The sequence below is a fragment of the Callithrix jacchus genome, chromosome 7 (genome assembly GCF_049354715.1).
Source record: "Callithrix jacchus isolate 240 chromosome 7, calJac240_pri, whole genome shotgun sequence".
Taxonomy (NCBI): Eukaryota; Metazoa; Chordata; class Mammalia; order Primates; family Cebidae; genus Callithrix; species Callithrix jacchus.
The window spans coordinates 104537545-104560042 of NC_133508.1; the positions used below are offsets into that span (position 1 = coordinate 104537545).

The following is a 22498-nucleotide window of genomic DNA, read 5'->3' on the forward strand; positions in this document are numbered from 1 at the left end:
TGTTTTTTTTCTCCAACTAGACAACTCCTAGTGAAACTCCTAGATAATAAAAGGAGGATAAAGCAGAGAAAAGAAGAGGGGAAATAGAAAGGTCTCTACAGATGGTTAAATTTTATACAGAAAGGTTAATGACTTGCTAAGAAAAATTATATTTAATATTTCAACTAATTTTTAACTGTCCAAAAGTGTGAAGATTGAACAGCACCTATAATCCTGTTGAATTGGCCAAAGAGAATGGGATCTCTCTAGAACAAGTCAGTTCAACTCAGTAAATACGTATTGATACCTGCCCTGTGCCACTCAGTGTGCCAGATGCTGAAGACAAGGGATCCTTGTGTGCACAGAGTTTATAATCCCGGGAGCAGGCAGAATAAGAGAACCACTGATAAAGCAGCAATTAGTGCGAGTTTTCACTTGATAATATAACTCTAAGTTAAATAATATACTGACAGACCTGCAGCATGATGATTTCTCAAGTAATATTTACGTAAGAGTGATCATCTTCTGGCTCTTTTTTTCTTGCATCTAGGGAAAAGGAGATAATAAAGAAAGCTATCATTGTTACCTGCATCTTACTGTGTTCTCATAATTTGTCGTGCTTAATGACCAGATTCAAGTTCTTTCCTGAATAGCTCTCATCTGTTCCCTCAAAGAACATGCCTCAGATGCATTTGGAACACGATTTTGTGTCCGACGCCTGCGATTTCTCAAGATGCTGCCATTAGAAGTTAATAGAGCAGTGGTCTTTCAACGTTTTAGATGGTGTACTTCTTCAGGGGAAAAAAAAGCATTTTTGAGAAACATCCTCAACATATGTTTTGTTGTTTCTTTATTTCCTTATGAAACATATGTATATGTGTGTATACATGTACACACACACATGCACACACAAATATATCAATTAAATTTTAAATGAGATAAAGAGCAAAATACATTTTTGAAAGTATTGATTTATTAACAAAATTAAAAGCCTTCCTTCTCACTAAAAAGTATAGAAAAATCCATGAATTATGCAAGGTTGTTATAACATTTGGTTATAAGAATCTTGTTATTCCTGATATCACTTGTCATTTTAAATTAATGAGAAGCTGCTGCATTTTTGTATTTTTTAACAAATGGTTTCAAAATTCACTGAACTGCTCAATTAAAAGATTGAAACAAAATAGCAAATTGTTTTCAAGTTTTTAAAAGTATTTTCTGTAGATGACAATCATATATTCTTTAGTAAGAAAAACACACTTTAATGGCAACACTTTGAAATATTTGTTTTCAAATGGTCTCCTCTAACAACAATGTGAAAATTATCTTGAAGAAACAACAACAAATAAACCTCCAGGGTTTTTTTGTTCTACAAAAAGATCTTTTAGATAACATATACTGAGAGCCCTATATCAATACAGAAAGGATCAGCAAATTTAGGATATTTGTGGGGTTTTTTTGGTAAAAATAGATAAAATGTCTCACTTTAAGACAACTTTTAAAAACTTTGTTACAAATGATTTTTACCATTATGGATCATCTCGTTACAAAGTAACATTAAGATTCTAGAGTCTACAATTTAAAATATTTCAGTTAAATTATTTATGTAAATTACTAAAGCATGTAAACTACAATGTGTCACAATCCCATAAAGACAATCTACTGTACATTGTTGATTTTAAGATGTACATTTTTCACATTTAACACCTCAAACGTTGGGAGCGGTTTTAAGGTGATGCCCAGAAGTATGTCTGTAGTTATCTGCTTGTTCGGGCTCAGCAAACCTGGATTGGGCTCAGTGGACTAGAAGAAAATTCCAGAGACAAGTGAGCGTGGGGAGGGTCTTACCAAAAAAATTCTATAGATAATACACATGTGTCTAAAATCTAAAAGATATCTCTAAATAAAATTTTAGTGAAAAGGATTCTAAATGTTGAGAAAGCATTGCCATTGTTTACCTGGCAGTTCTTTTTATTTCTTAGTAACGCATAAATAATGGTATGTCTTATAATTAAGGAAGTCTCAGAATTAAAGAAATATTGTTGGCGGGGCACCGAGGCTCAGGCTTGTAATCCCTGCACTTTGGGAGGCCAAGGCAGGAGGATCGCTTGAGGCCAGGAGTTTGAGACCAGCCTGGGCAACAGAGTGAGATTCTGTCTCTATAAATACTTTTTAAAGTAATATTGTCATAAATAAGGGCACAGCTGCCAACCCCTCTGCACTGTGGGCAGTTTTCCCTCTTCCCTGAGAACATCACTTCTAACACGGGATCTATGTGGACTGGTGACACGCCATCTGTTCAAATTTCACTTCTTTCTCATTTTTTAGATAGCAAATACAAAGGTTAGTTCCAGTATGTTCTGTCCGCACTCCAGTGGGTGGTCTTGTGCGCAGCCCACTTTGGAGGGCTAGGCGCTCAGGTGTGGTAAGAGCTGGGCGGTGCAGAGCACAGAGAATGGACATCTGCGAGGAACGTTCCCCGATGGCTGTCAGCAAAGTGCCACTTCTCTGTGGCTGTGAGCGCTGAGAACCTGATCCTGTGGCGTGTATCTTACCTTGGTGCATAACGCAGCTCACCTCGGTCAACCCTTGCTCCGTCTTATGAGACAGGCTTTATTATCCGCATTTTATATGAGGGGAAACTGAGGGTGGAGAGAGAATTACCTTGCTCAAGGCGACACAGCAGAGCGCAAAGGTGGCAGAATCCCACCCGAGCCCGCTTCGACCCCCGGCGTGAAAACCACAGGCGTCCGCCCGGCTGCGTGTCTAGCGCTGAACTAGAGAGCGAGTCCTTTCCGCCTGGTGGCGGCCACTGCCCAGCACAGGCTCCTGCCCCGGCCCGACCCCCACTCGTTGCCAGCTCTGCGCGCCCCGGCGCTGCCGCGCCCACCCCGGGGTTGGTGGCGCGGGGGTGGAGGGCGTGGAGGCGGGAGGGCTGGCGCTGGCACCGGGAAGGGCAGAGCGGCGGAGAGCGCGACACGTGCGGCCCGAGCACCGGGGCCGCCAGGTCCCCGCAGGCCCCGACCGCGCCCGCGGGCGGGCGACAAGCGGTGAGTGCCCAGTGGCTTGGGTTGGGATCCGACTCCCAGGATCCCGGGCCAGCGGGGTGTCTGCGTGCCCGGGCTTCCGTGCCTTAAGACTTCCAATATGATCTAATATGACTTCTCTTCATCACGATCCTAACGTTCTGTGCACAGATGTTCGCTTGGAGGTGCTGGGTTGTAGTCTGGCTAGATGGAGGGGAGGGAGCGGGCGGACTGAGCCTCTAAAGTACTCTTTCAGCCCGGGCAAGGAGTAGTGGGCGCACGCGGAAGGGAGGGGGCGACGAGTGGAAAAGGGCAGAGCACACCCCTGAGGGTCCAGCCTTGGTACAGGCCCACAGTCTTGGCTCCCGTTGCCTGAAAATGGATCTAATGTGAGTAATATATTGCCGGGGGTGGCGGCGGCAGGGGGGTCTTCCATTGTCTTGGATGAGGGTGAACTATCCCTGTCTCAGCAGGCTTTTCTGTGGCCTCTGGACTGACCAGGAGTCCCTGCGTGGCCAGTTACCAGTAGGAAGCTCTGGTGCAAGCCAACTGTCCAGCCTCAGTTTTCTCTTCTGTGAAATGCCTCTTCATTTGTGAAATATGAGGCCCATCTCACCTCCCTGGGACATGCTAAATATCAGCATTGTACGGGATTATGTATCTGTACCATTAGATCCAGGTCTTAGGAATAGTAACCTAAAAGCATACAAATAGACCTGATCTAAGAACAGGGACCCAGCGCGGTGGCTCACGCCTGTAATCTCAGCACTTTGGGAGGCTGAGGTGGGTAGATCACTTGAGGTCAGGGGTTCAAGACAAGCCTGGCCAACTTGGTGAAACACAGTCTCTACTAAAAATACAAAAATTAGCTGGGCATGGTGGCCACGCCTGTAATCCCAGCTACTCCGGAGGCTGAGGCAGGAGAATTGCTTGAATTAGGGAGGTGGAGGTTACAGTGAGCTAAGGTGGAGCCATGGCACTCCAGCCTGGGCAACAGAGTGAGACTTTGTCTTAAACAGATGTGTGTGTGTGTGTGTGTGTGTGTGTGTGTGTGTGTGTGTATCAGGACAAAATTAGTCCCTTTATTCCCATTTTTAAAACTCTAGATAATTGTTATAATCTGCTGTAGAATATGTAGATGAGCATCTTTGTTGAGCACCTACCATGTACTTGGTTCTTGGATATATATTATCTAATTCTTTTAAAACATAGTGAAATTGTTAATTAGTATTCCCATTTTACAGATGTGGAAACTTACATGTTTCACACAGAGTTACAGGTTTCTGGCTCGAAACTGTGTTCCTTCTGTTTCCATCTCTGGCACAGAACCTTGTAACCACCTCTACGTGAGCAAACAAGTGTTGGATTCTTATTCTCCATTAATAGGTGTGGTACAGTGCCCTATTTCTCTGTCTGACACTTAACTGGAAGGGCCTTAGTGGCTAAGAGCTAATACTTTCCTTCCCTATTTTAATGTGAAATCCTCAATACGTTACACTCTGTCTTTGTTAGACACAACAGGTGCTAGAAAAGTTTGCAATATGCTCTTTCCATGTCATGCTTCTTGAATGTTATGATGGTTATATAGGCTGATAAATTCCCAAACTTTGACAAATGTAAGCTTTCCTGTATTAGAATGAGTTTTAGTGTGGAAAAACATTCTAAAGCACACATATAGTTTTTAAGGTGGAATAATCCTCCAATACAGTAGGTATTGGGCCTCATTTCTCAGTTGTGGATTTATTTTTGTAATGCTGCACCTGCTTTGTTCTCTGCCAAATTATTTTTCATCTTTATAATCACACTCACAGCACCGCCATCTACTCCTATGTATAAATTTGTGCAGACTAGCCAGGTGGGGTGGCTCACATCTGTAATCCCGGCACTTTGGGAGGCTGAGGCGGGCAGATCACCTGAGGTCAGGAGTTCAAGACTAGCCTGGCCAACATTGTGAAACCCCATCTCTACTAAAAATATAAAATTAGCCAATTGTGGTGGTGCATGCCTATAATTTCAGCTTCTCAGGAGGCAGGAGAATCGCTTAAACCCAGGAGGCAGAGGTTGCAGTGAGCTGAGATGTTGCCCGCTGCCTGGGTGACAAGAGTAAAACTTCGTCTCAAAAAAAGAAGAAAAAAAATTGTGCAGAGTAACCTAAAAAGAAAGCCAAATTCCAAAAGAAGTCTTGCTCTTGGAAGTTTCTAGTGCTCTTTGCTAGTGTAACAGTGGTTTTGTTTGTTTTGTTTTTTTCCAAGTAAGTATTGAACATGTACATTATGGTCCATGCATTTGCTGGACTTAGACTTAGTGAATATAAAGAAATGTAAGACCCAGTTCATGACCTACGAAGTCAAAATCATTGGGGAAAATGCTGAGAATACTTAATATGTCTTAAATGACACATGGCATGAAGTTAGGAGGTATGGAATCTAGTTTTAATTAAATCAGTCTTTTAGTGGTAAACCAGATGAATGGGCAAAGAGAATCAAAAGCAAGGCCATCTAACGTAATTCTCATAGTGTCACTGAAAAGAAGTGATACTGCCTTTTTTCTTATCATAATCATAATAGCAGGTGGCATTGATTGAGCTCTTGCTACATACCAGGCACTCTGCTAACAGTTTGTCATTTAACCCCCACAACAATTCTGAAAGGTAGGTGCTGTTTTTATTCCCACTTTATAGATGAAGAAACTTAAGCTGAGTGGTCAACTGATTTTTCACAGGCCACACAGTTAGAATTATCCAAGCCAAGCCTTAGGTGTCCTGAGCAGATCCACTGCTCATTTCATTACCACTCTAGTTGCACAGGAGGCTCTCCTAGGAGTTTGGACTGAAGTGATGAGAGTAAACATGGTTCAATTCCTCTTGGAGGTAGTAGCGTTGTGGCTTCAACACGGAAGCCCCGAGGCTTGCTGAGAATAAATGAGGGGGGTAAGCCTGTTCCTGCAGAATTGAAACCAATAGAAAGGGGAACGCAGTTAGATGAATGAGACCATCAAGCATGGGTTTTTATTTCTCAGGTGTTCATGGAGTTAGAAGAAAAGCATAGAATGTAACTCTAATCCAATTGTGGATTTATGTGTTGTTTTCTTGGGCTATCTGGGTCAACTTGCAGATTTTTCTATATGTAGAATAGGATGCTGATTATTACTTTATGTACTTGATCAAATATTAACAACGAAATTATATGCTTTCATAATGATAAATTGCTAAGTAAATGCCTACAAAAAATTATTAAAATTAGAATCTTAACCTCTATTTCATAATGACAAGCAGGAAAAGCAACACATTAAGTAAAATATCAGCAGATACTGAGATGGAAGGTTGTTAGTGTAGAGACTTCAGTTAATTCTTAATTTATATGAGAAACCTTGAGAAACATTGTGGAATAGTTGTCACTACTTTTAGTTTTTTAATTCCCCTCCCAGGTGTGCCTCTAATTATCTTAAAATAATTGTGACATTCTTAGAAAACTCTCAAAACAATGTAATTATTTTAATATGATAATGCCTCATAGTACTTTATGAAAATACTCAGTGGTTGCTTACAGGGTGAAGCAAAACGTGGTAAGAACTTCACCATACCCAAGATCCAAAGGTAAACCTCCTGCCATTATCCACCAACAGAGTCTTCCAGACTGAGGATGTCAAAGAAAAAACCTTTCCAATAAACTAAGGAAGAAAAGTTCGTGAGAGTGGCTTAATTTTCTCAATAAGGGTCAATTGCTTTCCTTTTTCTTTTGCTTTTTTTTTATTTTATTTTGAGATGGGAGTTTCGCTCTTGTTGCCCAGGCTGGAGTGCAATGGAGCAATCTCGATTCACTGCAGCCTCTGCCTCCCAGTTCAAGTGATTCTCCTGCCTCAGCCTCCTGAGCAGCTGAGATTACAGGCATGTGCCACCATGCCTGGCTAATTTTGTATTTTTAGTAGAGACAGGTTTTCTCCATGTTGGTCAGGCTGGTCTAGAACTTCTGACCTCAGGTGATCCACCCACCTTGGCCTCCCAAAGTGCTGGGATTACAGGTGTGAGCCACCGTGCCTGGCCCAATTGCTGTTTTCAAAACAAGGAAAGAAGGCTTTGGAGTATGAAGTTACCTGCCATGGTGACAGAGGCAGAAGTGGAGGAACAAAGGATGGCGCCCGGGGCCTCTTTCCAGAACATCATCCCTCCCAGTGGAAGACAGCTTATTTTATCTGTAGATCTAGCAGCACGCAGAGAGTGAATCAGAGAAGGTTGGAGTTTTTAAAACTTTATCGAACATTTGCCATGAGAGTTTTAGGCTTATAGGAACTATTCAAAGAAAGAAAAGAGGTTTGAAAGTGTCTTGTTTCTCCAAGACTCTATCCATGTCTTGTTTATTTCTTTTTACTGTTATATTGTAGAAATGCTTGTTCAATTTATAGGATAAAATAGTTCTCAGTGCAGATGATTGAGGGGTTGGAGTTGGGTAATTCATTTCAAGTGTGATTTGTTTACACACAGCATTTCAGGAGCCTATTATGTCAAATGGGATCTATCTAAAATGGAAATAAAGACAAACAGAATTGACAGAAACAACATTCCAGAAAAAAATCAAAAAGGAGAGAAATGAATAAAGGAACTTTTAAAAAATATATAAATAGGTCACAAAGAGGGAAAGGAGAAAACACATTGAATTAAAAAAAAAAAAGGAACAAAAATTCAGAAGTCTTGAATTTGAGCAAGAAAACAAAGTTCCTGTACTTGGGTGAAATTAAAGAGGAGCCAAAAGAAAAGCAATTGACCCTTATTGAGAAAATTAAACCCCTTTCACGAACTTTTCTTCCTTAGTTTATTGGAAAGTTTCATTGTTTCATCCTCTTTTGAGGGAGGTGGGCATCAGAAGTAATGAGTCAACCTGCTGACGAGTAAAACATTAGGCATTATAAATGCATTACTAGAGAGGTATCATAAAGATTGTATGTAAGGTGCCTAGCATCATAACTGAAACATAGTAAGAGATTAAATAACCGCAGTGTTAATATTAGTATAGTGTTAAGATTAGCATTATTATTAGTATTATGCTGCTACTGTTGCTGCTGATTACAAGCAATCTTACATCTAAAAGTAATGTTGGATTAGAAATCAGGAGGCTGGCTGGGCGCAGTGGCTTACACCTGTAATCTCAGCACTGTGGGAGGCCGAGGCAGGTGGATCACCTGAGGTCAGGAGTTCAAGATCAGCCTGGCCAACATGGTAAAATCCTGTCTCTACTAAAAATCCAAAAATTAGCCAGGCATGGTGACGCACACCTGTATTCCCAGCTATTCGGGAGGCTGAGGCAGGAGAATTGCTTGAACCTGGGAGGCGGAGGTTGCAGTGAGCTGAGATTGCATCATTGTTCTCCAGCCTGGGCGACAGAATGAGACTGCATTTCAAAAAAAAAAAAGAAAGAAAGAAAGAAAAGAAATCTGCTATTACTGTTTACTTGAATAAATCCCCCCCTTTTTTTAGGCCATGGTTACCAATTTGTAAAGTAGGGAAGATGTAATAAATGATCTCTGAAGTGTTGTCTGTGTGCTGATTTGCTACCAGTAAAACATCTCTGTAAGTAGCTTTGCAGGCAGAAGGGAAGAATTCTGTTCTTTGCCTCGTTCAGTCACCTGATCATTAACAGCATGCATTTATATGACGTTGAGACACACTTGAAACAGCTATTTGGTTGTCTGTGGTAGCCCAGACTGAAATGTCAGCTGTTGGAGGGAAGGGAGGGGCAGGACACAGTAGTTATTAGTAACTTGTATGGCTCCTTCCTCCCCTGATGTTTTATTTGATAGCCTTAAGAATTAAGATTTGTTCATCTGGCCTAACAAAACGAACACTTCCAGTATATTGACAATCATCCACTATTTAGCGAAGAAATACAAATGAGGGAATCAACAGGGGAAATAGGAACTAGCCTCAGTGGGGTTCCTACTTTGTGCTAAGTATTCTTATGAATCCATGATGCCATGAACTGTTCACAATAACTTTGTCTTAATCGTCACAGTAACTTTGTCCGGCTAGGTATTACTGCACCTACTGTAAGGGATGAGGAAATGGAGCTCTCACAGTCAATAGCATACAGCAGAGCTGAGATCCATTCACCTTTTTCTTAATATCACTATTTTTTGACCTTAATTCAGTGATACAGAAGAAAAATTTGGAAGTAGAAAGTGTTCCTGCCAACATGAGATTATCACCTGTGAAAGGAAACTTAAGCATTTCATTTTTCCTAGCCTAGCACAATACAACTTGGAAGTAGCTGCATGCTTTGTGCTTCTCTCTAGAGCAATGGGGAAAGAGGTTGGTCGGGGAGTAATTGTTTCTTCTGACTTTCTGCTGGTTGGTGTATTTCTGGTTTGTTCCCGCCTACCCACTCCCCTACCCACCATGTGAGACGTTGTTTTCACCATCTGGAAACTGTCACAACTTGAGTGATGAGTCAATGACATAGCACGCTCTTTGATTTTCTGATTCAAGACAGAGTTGTTGTTTCAATATTGACCCTCTAGACAGGGTATGTGAAGGATGTTTACAGCTGACAGGAGGTTTCATTTTATTGGAAGATACCTCATTTACTTGAAGGTCGTTGGGGATTCTGAACTTCTCATAAATGGAGAAGCTATTTTTACCTGGTAGTCAGAGAAAATGAGCAAGTTTGTGTTTGGATCGATATACCACTGTATAAACTCAAATTTATCTTTCATCTTACCTATTTCATATAAATATAGATGTTTATATAATATACACATATATTTTAACCTATTTAATATATAGGACATAATATATAAAAATATATTTCATATGTATCCATTTTTTAAATCCTTATAATTACCATCTGAGTTTTTTACTATTTGGAGAATGTTAGAGCTTCACAAATTGTGATGCATGTTGACAATTTCTACTGAGGGGTGCTGCAGATATCTTGTATCCATTCATTCAATTATCTTCCAGTTCAATCCATAATTTTATCTTGCATAAGACTATTCCAAATTTTAATACAACAGCTAATATAGCTACTATAGGGGTAGAAAAACTCCCCTCCATCCTTCTAGTGTCTTGGTTGAGTCTGAAAATTAAATTGACATTAGATTAACAGGAAAAAAATAATACAAATTTACTCATCAAATATTATGGGACACGGAAGCACATGAAGAAATGAAGACCTGAAGAAATAGTTAGTTACTTAAATACTGGATTAAACAAAGAATAGTAAACTATAAATATGTGACTAAATTATGTGGGGATGCTAAAGTCTGTACAGAATTCTTTTGTTCTCATCTTCTCATCCCTGAAGATAAGGAGCTTGCAAGGTAATGAAGGAGACAGACAGGTATCTAAGTAAATTAGTTCCCTTTACGGTATGTGCTAAGACAGGAAGATGCCAGGGTGCTCTGAGGATACTGGTAGGAGGGGCCACTCTGACCTGAAGACTTCCTGAAATCTGACCATTTCTATCGCCACTACTGCACCTGAGGTCCACATCATCATCATCACCTGTGTCTCTGGAGTCGTTTCCTGACTGGCCTGTCTGCATCCACCCTAGTCCCCAGAGAATAGTGTGTGTGTGTGTGTGTGTGTGTGTGTGTGTGTGTGTGTATGTGTTTTAATGTAACGTGTATCTTGTTACACCCTCAATTAAAACTCAATTAAATCAGTAAAATTCCTAATTAAACACCAGTGGTTTCTCATATATTTAAGAGTAAAATCTAGGCTCCCTTTTTGGCAAACAAGTCCATAGTACATCTGGCTCCTGCCTTCTCTAATTTCATCTCATACCATCTCCCTGCAGTCACTTTCTCCAGCCACCCTGCCCTTATTTCTGTACCTCTCCCTTGGCAAGCTCAGTCCTCTGCCACTAGGCTGTGCATTCACCATTCCTCTGTCAGGAAAAAGTGTTCCCACATCTTCAGTTGGCCAGCACCAATCTTAGCCCACGTTTCGCTTCCTACAAATGCCTTCGTTGACCAGCTTCTATCCTCCCTAGGATCTCTCCTCTTTTATATCCTTCTTTTATTATCACCAGAACTCACCAGTTTGTTGCTTATATTTTGTTTTCTGCCTCCATACTCCAGGATGTTGTTTCCATGAGAGCTAAAATCCCTTGTCTTGTTCTCTATTGTATCCCAAGGCCTCGGCACTAGCAGCTGCTTAACACATATTTACTGAATGAATAACTGAATGAAAGGTGTCTGAATTGAGCTTAGATGGATGAGTAAGACTCACCCAGTGTAAGAATAGTGGGAAAGTAAAGAGAATAGCATGAAGGAAAGACACAGAGGCATGACTCAGCATGGAACGGGCAGGGGTATAAGCAGCTCAGTGTCACTAGAGAGTGGTGTCAGCAGAGAATGGTGGCAGATGTGGCTGGTGACAGACAGAAATTAGCTCACAGAGGCCATTGTACTCCATGATCTTAGACTTTTTTGGTTTAGAGGCAGGGAGACCTACAGATTTTGGGTTAAATCTGTGCTTCTCAAACGTTTTAACAACAACTCACAAGAAATACATTTCATGTATCTGTGAACTGAGATCCATCCCCACCTTTTAGAGGCTGTCATATTCATTGGCTCCTGGCTCCTCCAGGAGCCACTTCAAAGCCAGCAGCAGCAGAGTTGAGTCCTTAGTACATCGTATCTCTCTGACCCACTTTCTTGCCTTTCTTTTACACTTTTAAGGACTCCTGTGATTACACTGGGGCCACTTGGTTAATCCAGAATAATCTTCCCATCTCAAGGTCCTTAACTTTAATCACATCTCCAAAGTGTTTTTGCCATTTGAATATGTTCACAGATTCTGGGGATTAGAGCATGGACATCTTTGTTGGGCCACTTTCCTGCCTACCACAGGGATATTTGTAGGGAATTTTCTAAAGATCATATTCCTTTCCCTCCTTCGCATCTTTCTTTCAATAGACATTTATTGAATACTCAGTGTTTCCCAGTGTTCATTGCTGATATTCAGTGGTGAGCAAGATAGTCAATGTTCCTGCTTTTATGGGGTTTATATGCTAGTATAAAAGACAGATGACAAACAAGTAATTAAGTAAAGAAATAAGGTAGTTACAGATTGTGCCATAAAGACAATAATAAGGTGATGAGTAAAAATCAACTGGGGAAGACCACATTGGTCAGGGAGGGTGTGGGAAGGATAGAGACAGCAGTCACGGAGGCGCTCTCTGGGCAAGTAACACATGAGCTGCAATCTAAAGGATACATCAGCCACATGAAGAAACAGGGGAAAATGATTCTAGCAGAGGACATCGAAAACGCAAAGTCCCCTGGGCAGCAAAGATCATGACTGCATTGTTCAAGGAACAGTGAAGGCCAGTGTGAATGGAGCAGAATGAGCCAGGCAAAAATATAAAGTGATGATGACAAGATGGGAAGAAGTGAGGCCATGCAGTGGCTGAGAGATTGTGTGTGGTATGGGCTGTGGATATTTTACTAACTGCAGTAGGTACCTGTTGAAGGGTTTCAAACAGTGGTGGTGTGCAGCAGGTTACAAGATCTGATTCATGTTTTTAAAAGGGAGTCGGCTATGTGAAAATGGCTTAGAAAGGGCAAGGCTGGATTGGAAGGACATGTTGGGGACTAGTGTAGACTAGGGGAGAGATGATAGTGGTTTGAACAAGGGTGAGGAGACAGTTGGAATGGAGAGAAGTGCATTGATCTGTAACATGTTTTGGGGGTAAAGTTCACAGGACTAGAGATGGTTTTGCTGTAGAAGATGAGAAAGAGGTTGGAGTCAAAGATTACTTCTAGATGTTTTTAACAACTTAGGGGTAAGAATGTCATTCACTGGGATAGAAAAGGCTGAAGAAGAACCAGTTTGGATAAGGGGTGCTAAGAATTCAAACTGAACACCTTAATATTGAGAAGCCTGTTAGACATTCAAGAGGTGATGCCAAGGAGACAGATGGATGAGACTGGAGCTCAGGGGCATGTGTGAGTTGAAGATCTGTGTCTGAAATCTTTAGCTTGCAGATGACATCTAGAGCCAGGGGACCAGGTGAGATCCCTCAGGAGAAAGTAGAAATAGAAAAAAGAAACCTTGAGTGTGTTAAGGTCCTCCAAGAGTTAAAAATCAAGAGGAAAAGAAAGAGCAGCCAGCAAAGACTTAGGCTAATATTATTTAGGGTTTTCCTGAATGATGACTAGGCTAGAGATAGAGGAATCAAAGGGTACTTTCCTAGAACCCCACAGGGACAAGACTGCTGTGTCTCCAGCACTTAGTGTGCCTAGCACATGAAAGGCAGCCATCCATATTGAACACATAAGTGACATTGTCCGAAGCTCTTCAATATCTTCTGCATATGTCTAGGTATGGGGTTAAGAGGTAAACTTGTGCTTTGCATTGGCTACCTTTTAGTGGCCTGACATCACAGAACTTCCCAGCCTACTTTATGAATTTTTGGCCTATCTGTAATAGAAATTAAAAAATTTGTTACTGACCAATGGAGCCATTTCTTAGGTTTGAATTAGAAACAAATCAGATATTGCCAGCTTATGTTTTCTGACATATTCAAGATAAAAATCACCGTGTAAAAAAAATAACTAATTAAAAAACAAATAAGTAAATGAGCTTCTCTAGAAAATGCAAACAACCCTTGGAATTCCTTTTTTACTGCCAAAGAGATCAATCTTTTACTACTAAGTTCCAGATGGGTTATGAACCATTTTTCAATATATATTTCCAGAATCACATGACTGGATCAGAAACTCTAATTAGTCAAACTACTCTGTCTGATATGATGATGAAGACTTGTTTGGAAGAAAAAGTAAAAGAAAAAGTGTTGTGTGGGACTAAGGTTCAGACAGGTTAAGTAACTTGCAGATAGTCTCAAGCATTTAAACCCAGTTCTAAAGGACCCCAAAGCCCATTGCTATGGTCTGAATGTTTATGCCTCCCCTCCCAAATTCATATGTTAAAATCCTAACTCTCAAGGCGATGATATTAGGAAGTGGGGTCTTTGGGAGGTGATTGGGTCATGAAGGTAGAATTTTCACGAATGGGACTAGTGCCCGTGAGAGCTCTGTTGTCCCTTCCACCACATGAGGTCACAGCAAGAAGGCCCCATCTATGAACGGTCTATGAAGTGGGCCCTCACCAGACACCACATCTGCTGACCTCTTGATCTTGGACTTGCCAGCCTCCAGAACTGTGAAAAATAATTTTCTGATGTTTATAATCTACCCAGTTTATGCGTATTTTGTTATAACAGCCCAAATGGACTAAGACTTCCAGTTCCTTCTCTAATCCTTTGCTGACCCCAAGAAGTTTCACTGAGATGGGGGTTGGAAGGTGGCTAAGATATTGGATTTACTAGTTTTAAAGGTATATATCATTTTTTAAAATAAGAAACAAAATTTCAACAAAGTGGAGAAAAATAAGGTGACACTTGAAGCTCTTCTGAACTATTTTGGTTCTGGTATTTTCTAAACGTATTTAACATGAATGAATTTGTCTTCTTTTGCAAGGAAGAATACAAAGTTCTATACCAGAATTGATTGTTGATGGCACATAGAGGCTGCTCATTGGCACTTATTTTTATAATCATGTGGCTGTTGATTAAAGCAAAAATAGGTAAGATATTTCTGTAAGTTACTCTGTGGAAGAATTTGTGGTTTAAATTTTCAGTTACAGATGAAGTATTTATTTGTAGTAAATGTTTAGGTAGTTGGCCTTTTGTAGTCAATTCTCTGTCATTTAAATGGATAAGTCTGGTTCTGTCTGTAACTAATAGTTCTATTTAATTTGCACCAATGATTAATATAGGGGTCCAATTATTTTATTTTCTCCTAAGAAAGTGGCTTGGTAATCCAGCTAGGCATCACAAATACATGTTTCACATTTCAGCACATTTTTCTTCCTGCCTCTCACCCCCACAAGTTCTTCTTCTTTTTTTTTTTTTTTCTGAGACAGGATCTGGCTCTGTTGTCCAGGCGAAGTGCAGTAGCACAATGTTTGTAATACTCTTTTAATGCTCCTTTAAAACTGTTTCTTTTTCTTGGTACAAGTATTTAAGTAAAAATTATACATCATAAATGGTGATGGAAACAAATGTGATTTATTCTGGGAAGACTTTAGTAGTCTGGTAAATAATTTGCCTATAAGAGAGGCTGGTTTTTCCCAGAACTGTGTTCCTGAATGTTCTTTCAATCCTGCTTTCTCACCACTTTCCTGGTTATAGGTCTCATTATAGTTCTGATTGTAGTAATACTGTTATGAGAAGGATGCATATTTTCATTCAAATACAGTTAGACTTCAGTATGTTTACCTTCTGTTCTCATTACACATCACCATTATAACCAAAGACATGTAGGTTATTTATATTTGCATAATCCGATGGGGCTAATTTTATCCTGTTTTGGGGAATTACATAAACTCTTCATTTTGAAATGGGTTTATTATCACAAACTAAATATTGCATTTGTACCTTATTGCAGATGAGTGCAGGAGGGGCGATGTGACTGTGAAGCCTTCCCGTGTAATTTTACTTGGATCCACTGTCAATATTTCATGCACTTTGAAGCCCAGACAAGGCTGCTTGAACAATTCCAGACATAACAAGTTAATCCTGTACAAGTTTGACAGAAGAATCAATTTTCACCATGGTCACTCCCTCAATTCTCAAGTCACAGGTCTTCCCCTTGGTACAACCTTGTTTGTCTGCAAATTGGCCTGTATCAATAGTGATGAAATTCAAATATGTGGAGCAGAGATCTTAGTTGGGGGTGAGCATTCCATTTTGAATTTTTAGAACTTGGCAATCTTTTAGTATTTTTCATGTGTTAAGCAGAAACCCAGATACAGGTCCATGTTCTTTCTTTCCCACCACATTGAAGTATTTTATGTTGATAGCGACATGAGAGCTTCAATGTGTGAAGTTCAGAAATTGAAATCTTATTTGGCAAATCTCTCTCCCCCGCCACCCATTAAAACCATTTATCTGTTGTCCTTAACTTTAGTGGCAGAAAAAAATGGATCTCTGCAGTTGGGTCTTTATGCCTTCTTGACTTACAAGAATGTGTTTAAAGCTACAGCCTCTTAAAAAGAAGAAAAGGATGTCTTTTTAGACTTATGCAGCCCAGGATGACTACACAGAGTTGAGCAGCACGTCTCGCCCTCCCTAACTTAATGCCTCCCAAAATAGTTCTTCCATCCATGCTCACCTAGACCACTGGTTCTCACACTGCACAGAAGTTAAAAGAAAACATTGGTCATACTTGTTGTGTTTTCCTCAGTTCTCTAGAAAACTGACTGCAGAAAACAACAACAATGACAAAAAACAAACAAACAAAAAACCTGACCTGTCTAACAATTCATGGGAAGGGGGTGTTGGGTCAGGGGAGTTACACAGCCCCAAGGAGGGAAGAGGGAAGGAGTGAGCCAGGAAAGGGACAAAAGCAAATATTAGGTGGTAACATGACTGAGTTGGCCACAGCTTCAACATAAAATACAGCTGGTTGTTTGTACACTTAGGGACATTACCAGAAAGAGCATATAGAAATCTCATGACAGTAGAAAGAAAGAAGAATTTAACTATCTCCCATTGGTCAAAGTTCACCTGACAGGGGATCAGTTTCCCACACTGCTGGCTTGCATCGCTGGTCCCTTCCGGCAGCTGCTGGGGGATTAGAACTAAAGTGTCAGAGTGGACATCTGCAGCATGAGCCACAGTGCACAGGATGAACCAGCAGCACACCTACTGCAGTTCCCAACCTGCAGCCCACAGCCTTGCACGTCCTACCAGGCAAGCCCATGGGCAAGCATGGGCCCTGAGGGATTCCATGGCACCCTGTGCCTCAGGAGTTCCAGGGAATCTTTGGAGTGGCAGACAAGAGGCATGAAGAGACTAGGAAGAATTGCTATAGCAGGCTGGCTGACCAAGCCTCATAGACATGGTATCTATCAGAAAGGATGTGATACAGAGCCCAGTGAGACTCTGTCCAGGAAAGATGGAAACCTGTTCTCTGTGACCCATAAGGATATATATGTATAGCTAGTGCCAGGCAATTTTCCACCAAAAGCATGGAGCAGAAGACCAAGCAAATGCCAAGCAGATCATTGGTAGGAGGCATAAAGTAGGTCAAGTACTCACCTTCCAGCTCAGGGCCTCCTGTTCATACCACAGTGAGTCGTGTACTCAGCATTGACAGCCTGTGGTATAGCAGAAGTGCCATGGGTTTTGAATGTCAACTCTGCCAGTAGCAGTGTACCTTAGACAACTTAAACTACCTGAGCCTCAGTTTCTCTGTCTGTAAAATAAAGATAATAACATCTACCTCATAAAATGGTTGTAGTCATTAGATCCCCTCTTATATGCAAAGTGCGTAATCCCATGCAAGGCACATGGGAGGGATTTAGGTGATGGCTTCAGGCTTCTCAACAGCAACCTGGAATGTGGAAGGCAACAGAGGCCTGACTAAAAATTCTTTTCGACTTAGAATTCTATACTCAGTCAAAGTATCAGTCAAACGTGAGGGTAGAATAAAGACATTTTAAACCATGCTCAAAATATTTCCTCCCATGCACCCTTTCCCAGGGAACTCCTGGAGGCTATGCCCCACCAACACAAGTCATTCAACAAGAAGGAAAAAAACATTAAATCTAAGAAACAAGAGCCAAAGGAAAACGAGAAAGAACTTAGGAAACACCAAGGATGAGCAGTCCCAGAATGACAGCTGGTTGCCAGGCATGGAGGCAACCGGTCTTACACCGGAAAGTACACAAGCCTCCAGGAGAGCAGTCCTCAAATGAAATGGATAGAAGTCCCAATATATTGCAGTATATTGAACAGTGATTCAGATAATTGACTTGGAAGTTTGAAATTGTATTAACAAGAAAACTAAACAAATGGAAAAGCAAGATAATTACTAATTCTAATATTAAAAGTTGTATAGAAAATGTAAAGTTAACATAGTATTCTATTGGCTCAGTCATGAGTAGTTTGTGTATATGCATAAGTATACACTGTATAAATATATATATATATATAAATATGTCTAAATGTATATATGTATGCAGGTACATATGTATACAAGGAAGAGACTTTTTTGTTTGTAAGATGGAGTCTCACACTGACCCCCAGGCTGGAGTGCAGTGGTGCAGTCTCAGCTCACTGCAACTTCTGCCTCCTGGCCTCAAGCAATTCTTCTGCCTCAGCCTCCCAAGTAGCTGGGATCACAGGCATGCACCACCATGCCCAGCTAATTTTTGTATTTTTAGTAGAGATGGGGTTTCATCATGTTGGCCAGACTGGTCTCCAATTCCTAAACTCCCTGATCCGCCGCCCTCAGCCTCCTGAGTAGCTGAAATTATAGACATGCACCACCATGTCTGGCTAATTTTTTTATTTTCTATTTTATTGAAGAAATTAGATTTAGATGGTATAGCCCAGGAGGACATGATTAGGGTGGGTGGATATAAGTGTCTTGACAGCAAATGTCAGGTGAAGAAAGCAAATAAGTCTGTCTTTTTTTTTTTGAGACAAGGTCTTACTCTGTCGCCCAGGCTGGAGTGCAGTGGCACGATCTCAGCTCACTGCAACCTCCTGCCTCCTTGGTTCAAGCAATTCTCCTGCCTCAGCCTCCCTAGTAGCCAGAATTACAGGCACCCACCACCGTGCCCAACTAAGTTTTATATTTTGAGTAGAGACAGGGTTTCACCATGTTGTCCAAGCTGGTCTTGAACTCCTGACATCAGGTGATCCACCCACCTCGGCCTCCCAAAGTGCTGGGATTATGGGCTTGAGCCACCAAACCCAACCAAGTCTCTCATTTTTAATGGTTTCTAATATTTGAATGGGCATCACTCTAAAAAAAAGTTAATTTATTATTCCCAGGGGTAATGGAGCTAACATCAATAATGGAGCTAACATCGATGCTCACCTGTCAGGGAAAATGGTAAAATATGGAGTAAAAGGCTTGGACTTGAGTTAGCCATGCCTGAGCTGGAGCCTTGATTCTGCCGCTTCATTATTTTATAATCTTGGGCCAGATATTTCACCTCTCTTAGTTTCCCCTCTGAAAAAATAAAGATAATAATGGTATCTACCTCATGGGGTTCTATGCTGTCTAATTTGGAAAAACTGCACATAGCACTGGGCTAGGTGTATAGTAAGTATTTGATCCATATTTACTACTATTATTACTGTTTCTAGAAGAAATTTATGCCTTAATGGCAAACTGGGACTTGGATGGAATCTAAAAAGCTTCTTGTTTACCTGGGTTTATGGCATGTGGGGGAGGTATTGTCATGTTGTTGGCAGATAATAACAATTTGGTTGAAGTATCACCTGTGTGATATATAAAGTTTTGTCTTTTCTTTTTAAAGTTGCTCCAGAACAGCCTCAAAACTTGTCCTGCATACAGAAGGGAGAACAAGGGACTGTGGCCTGCACCTGGGATAGAGGACGAGACACCCACCTATACACTGAGTATACTCTACAGTGAGTGAGAGGCTGTATTTTTGCAGCTGTTTTGTAGATCGTCTCTTAAATGATATTTAGAAATATCTGTTTTATTTATTTATTTTGAGATGGAGTTTTGCTATGTCACCAGGCTGGAGTGCAGTGGCACATTCTCAGCTCACTGCAACCTCTGCCTCCCAGATTCAAGCAATTCTGCCTCAGCCTCCTGAGTAGCTGGGACTACAGGCATGAGTCACCACACCCAGCTAACTTTTGTATTTTTAGTAGAGACAGGGTTTCACCATGTAGGCCAGGGTGGTCTTGATCTCTAGACCTCATGATCTGCCCTTCTCTGCCTCCCAAAATGCTGGGATTATAGAGGTGAACCACCATGCCTGGCCTATCTGTTTTATTTTTACCAGAAAGAAGAAACAATAGATATCTCTAGATAATTAAATACTTTTAAAAAAAAGTTTCTAGTGTTTATAGTTAAAACTGGTTCATTCATCTACAGTATGAGAGACCTAATATCTTGGGTTTTAGTTCTAACTCTGAGTTCTCTTCAGGGCATCCAAGACCCAAGTTATAGCTGTTCTTTCCCACTCTAGTAGGGTTAAACTGACTGCATAAGATCTCTTCTTTTATTTGCAACTGCAGATTCTTGGGGTCATGATACATAAATAAACTCTTCCTTGTGGTAGTTTTCCATTCCCTTGGAGAAGTTTCTTTTTAAAGCACATTGGCTGGCCTAAGAGTCCATGAGAAGAAAGAGTCTGGGAGATTCTGTTCCTTGAAGTAAATTTCATGATCCCATTAAAGATCCAGCTGATTTGTGCTATTCTTGAGTGAGGAGGAGATGGAGGAAAGGAGGGGTTCTGTAGTACATTTGTGTTGTTTTAACCTAAAGGAAATAACTACCTACATGCAAGTCTCAGTATTAGGGTAAAATAGCCCAGGATTCTACTTTGGCCACTGTTGTACTAGGAACTGACACTTCTGTGCCATAGATGTTAAGGTGGCCATGGTCCTTAGGATGATGTTTGGAACTGCCGCAGGGAGCCAAGATGACAGCAAGGTTTGGGGAATTTCAGCAGCATAGGCTTGGTTACCTATCTATCTACCCGAATATGAAGAAACATCTCAGTTCTACCAAAAAAGGGAGTTGGGTGAAGTGTAGTCTTATTTATGACCATATAACACAAATATTCCTGGGGTGTATTCCCTAGTCATAGATTGACCTTTAAAAATTGTCTAGAATTCTAAATATTTAAACATTTTGTTCTTTTGTACTAAAAGTAGAAAGTAGTACATAAAACATCTTGCTACCCATGTTTGTGTTTTGTTTACAGGTTAAGTGGACCAAAAAATTTAACCTGGCAGAAGCAATGTAAAGATCATTATTGTGACTATTTGGACTTTGGAATCAACCTCACCCCTGAATCACCTGAGTCCAGTTTCACAGCCAAGGTCACTGCTGTCAATAGTCTTGGAAGCTCCTCTTCATTTCCATCCACATTCACATTCCTAGACATAGGTACATTTTATTTCACGTTTTGTAAGTGTCATTCATTGGTACTTCATAATTATTTTTAAAATCACTCAAGTCTTTTTTATATGGTTGTTTCAAGAAAGAGATTGATGGAAACTGGCCAACAGGTATAGGCAAAAGATAGAAGTTACTTTGACACAAGCTAAAGCGTGCATGATTCTAGAGCTGTGTAAAGATGGCTATACAAAGTGGGATGTTCAACATTATTCTCTCTATCAGAGAAATTAGTCCCTGGATTCAAATCCTATGAAAGAACCAGCTAGTAATGATCTGACTAGGGAGGGTCCTGTGAGGTCATTCAAGATGCTCAGTGCAAGCCCTTCTTGGAGGACGTGTCCTTTCACCCCCATGGCTACTCCCATTGTGAGATAGGCTATCTGTGGGCCTACTAGGCTAGAGCATTGAGGTGCAAACTATAAATTGTGTTAAGTCACAAATGCATCTTGCTCTGAGAATACTTACCTCCATCCCTGGGACTGAGAAATGCCAGTCCCAGTACATTTCTGCGCAAATGTAATTGGTCCAGTTGAATCAGAGCCCAGTCTAAAGCATTCCAAGTTCTGATCATCCAGGTAGAACTGGGCTGCCTGAAGTTCCGACCTCACACTGTGTGCTTCTCTCCTCTTTTCCTACAGCACTTCCTTGCATACTTCTTTGCATACATACCATGAGTCTGATCATTGGTATTTACTACACACTTTTCCACCACATTTCCTTTCAGGCTTCCTCTCAGTTTTTTCAAAGACTGTTCATCTCTAGGCCACCTCCTTGCCCCACTATTATTTTCCTCTGTCCCTTTGCTGTGTATTTTCCTGCCAACATTTCTTCTCCTCCTGAGGCAATCATCACTAGCCACCTCTGGCTTCTCAGTCATTGGAACTCTTGGGTTTGGCACAGTGGTTTTTTAAAAACCACTGGATTAAGTGGAGTTGAATTTACCACTAACATTGGTAGTAGTGATGTGGTAAGAATGATATTTGATTGGGGGGATTACTTTAAAGACCCAGAAGTGAATCCAACTTTTTAAAAAATTTTTTCAGTTTTGTATATTTGGTGAAATATACAAAATATACAAACTCCCTTGTATATTTTACCAAGCTGATGGTTGTACATCTCAGAACTGAGTTTTACCAAACTCTTTAGAGCTCATGCCAGACAACTGCTGATCACAGATCCTGAACTACACTTGTTTGTTTGTCCTGGTTACTAGTGAGGCCTCTTCCTCCGTGGGACATCAGAATCAGCTTTCAAAAGGCTTCTGTGAGCAGATGTACCCTTTATTGGAGAGATGAGGGACTGGTACTGCTTAATCGACTCAGATATCGACCCAATAACAGCAGGCTCTGGAATATGGTAATGATCTTTAGAGTGAAGTTAAGAACATTGTGGGGTTCTTAATATTGCTGCGCAGGCCTCTGTGTTTTCATACAGCAAAATATGGAGTTTAAGAATATTTATCCCAAAAGTACACACTTGAGAACTATCAGAAAGTTATGTACATCCTCTATTGATTAAGAAATATCTTGGGCTGG

The 22498-nt window shown here is 40.8% G+C and overlaps 1 protein-coding gene across 2 annotated transcripts in view; it reads left to right on the top strand.

Annotated features, from left to right (window-relative positions):
• The first annotated feature begins 2937 nt into the window (after positions 1-2937).
• Positions 2938-22498, top strand: part of IL12RB2 (interleukin 12 receptor subunit beta 2) — a 91113-nt gene continuing 71552 nt past the window's right edge. The window contains exons 1-6 of one of the 2 annotated variants that reach the window (XM_002750936.6): positions 2938-3029; positions 14484-14589; positions 15453-15740; positions 19342-19456; positions 20767-20951; positions 22177-22319. In XM_002750936.6, coding sequence (XP_002750982.3) covers positions 14520-14589; positions 15453-15740; positions 19342-19456; positions 20767-20951; positions 22177-22319 — 801 coding nt within the window. In that variant the 5' untranslated portion in view covers positions 2938-3029; positions 14484-14519. The remainder of the gene's footprint in view (positions 3030-14483; positions 14590-15452; positions 15741-19341; positions 19457-20766; positions 20952-22176; positions 22320-22498) is intronic. The other variant, XM_078333024.1, reaches the window with a different exon arrangement.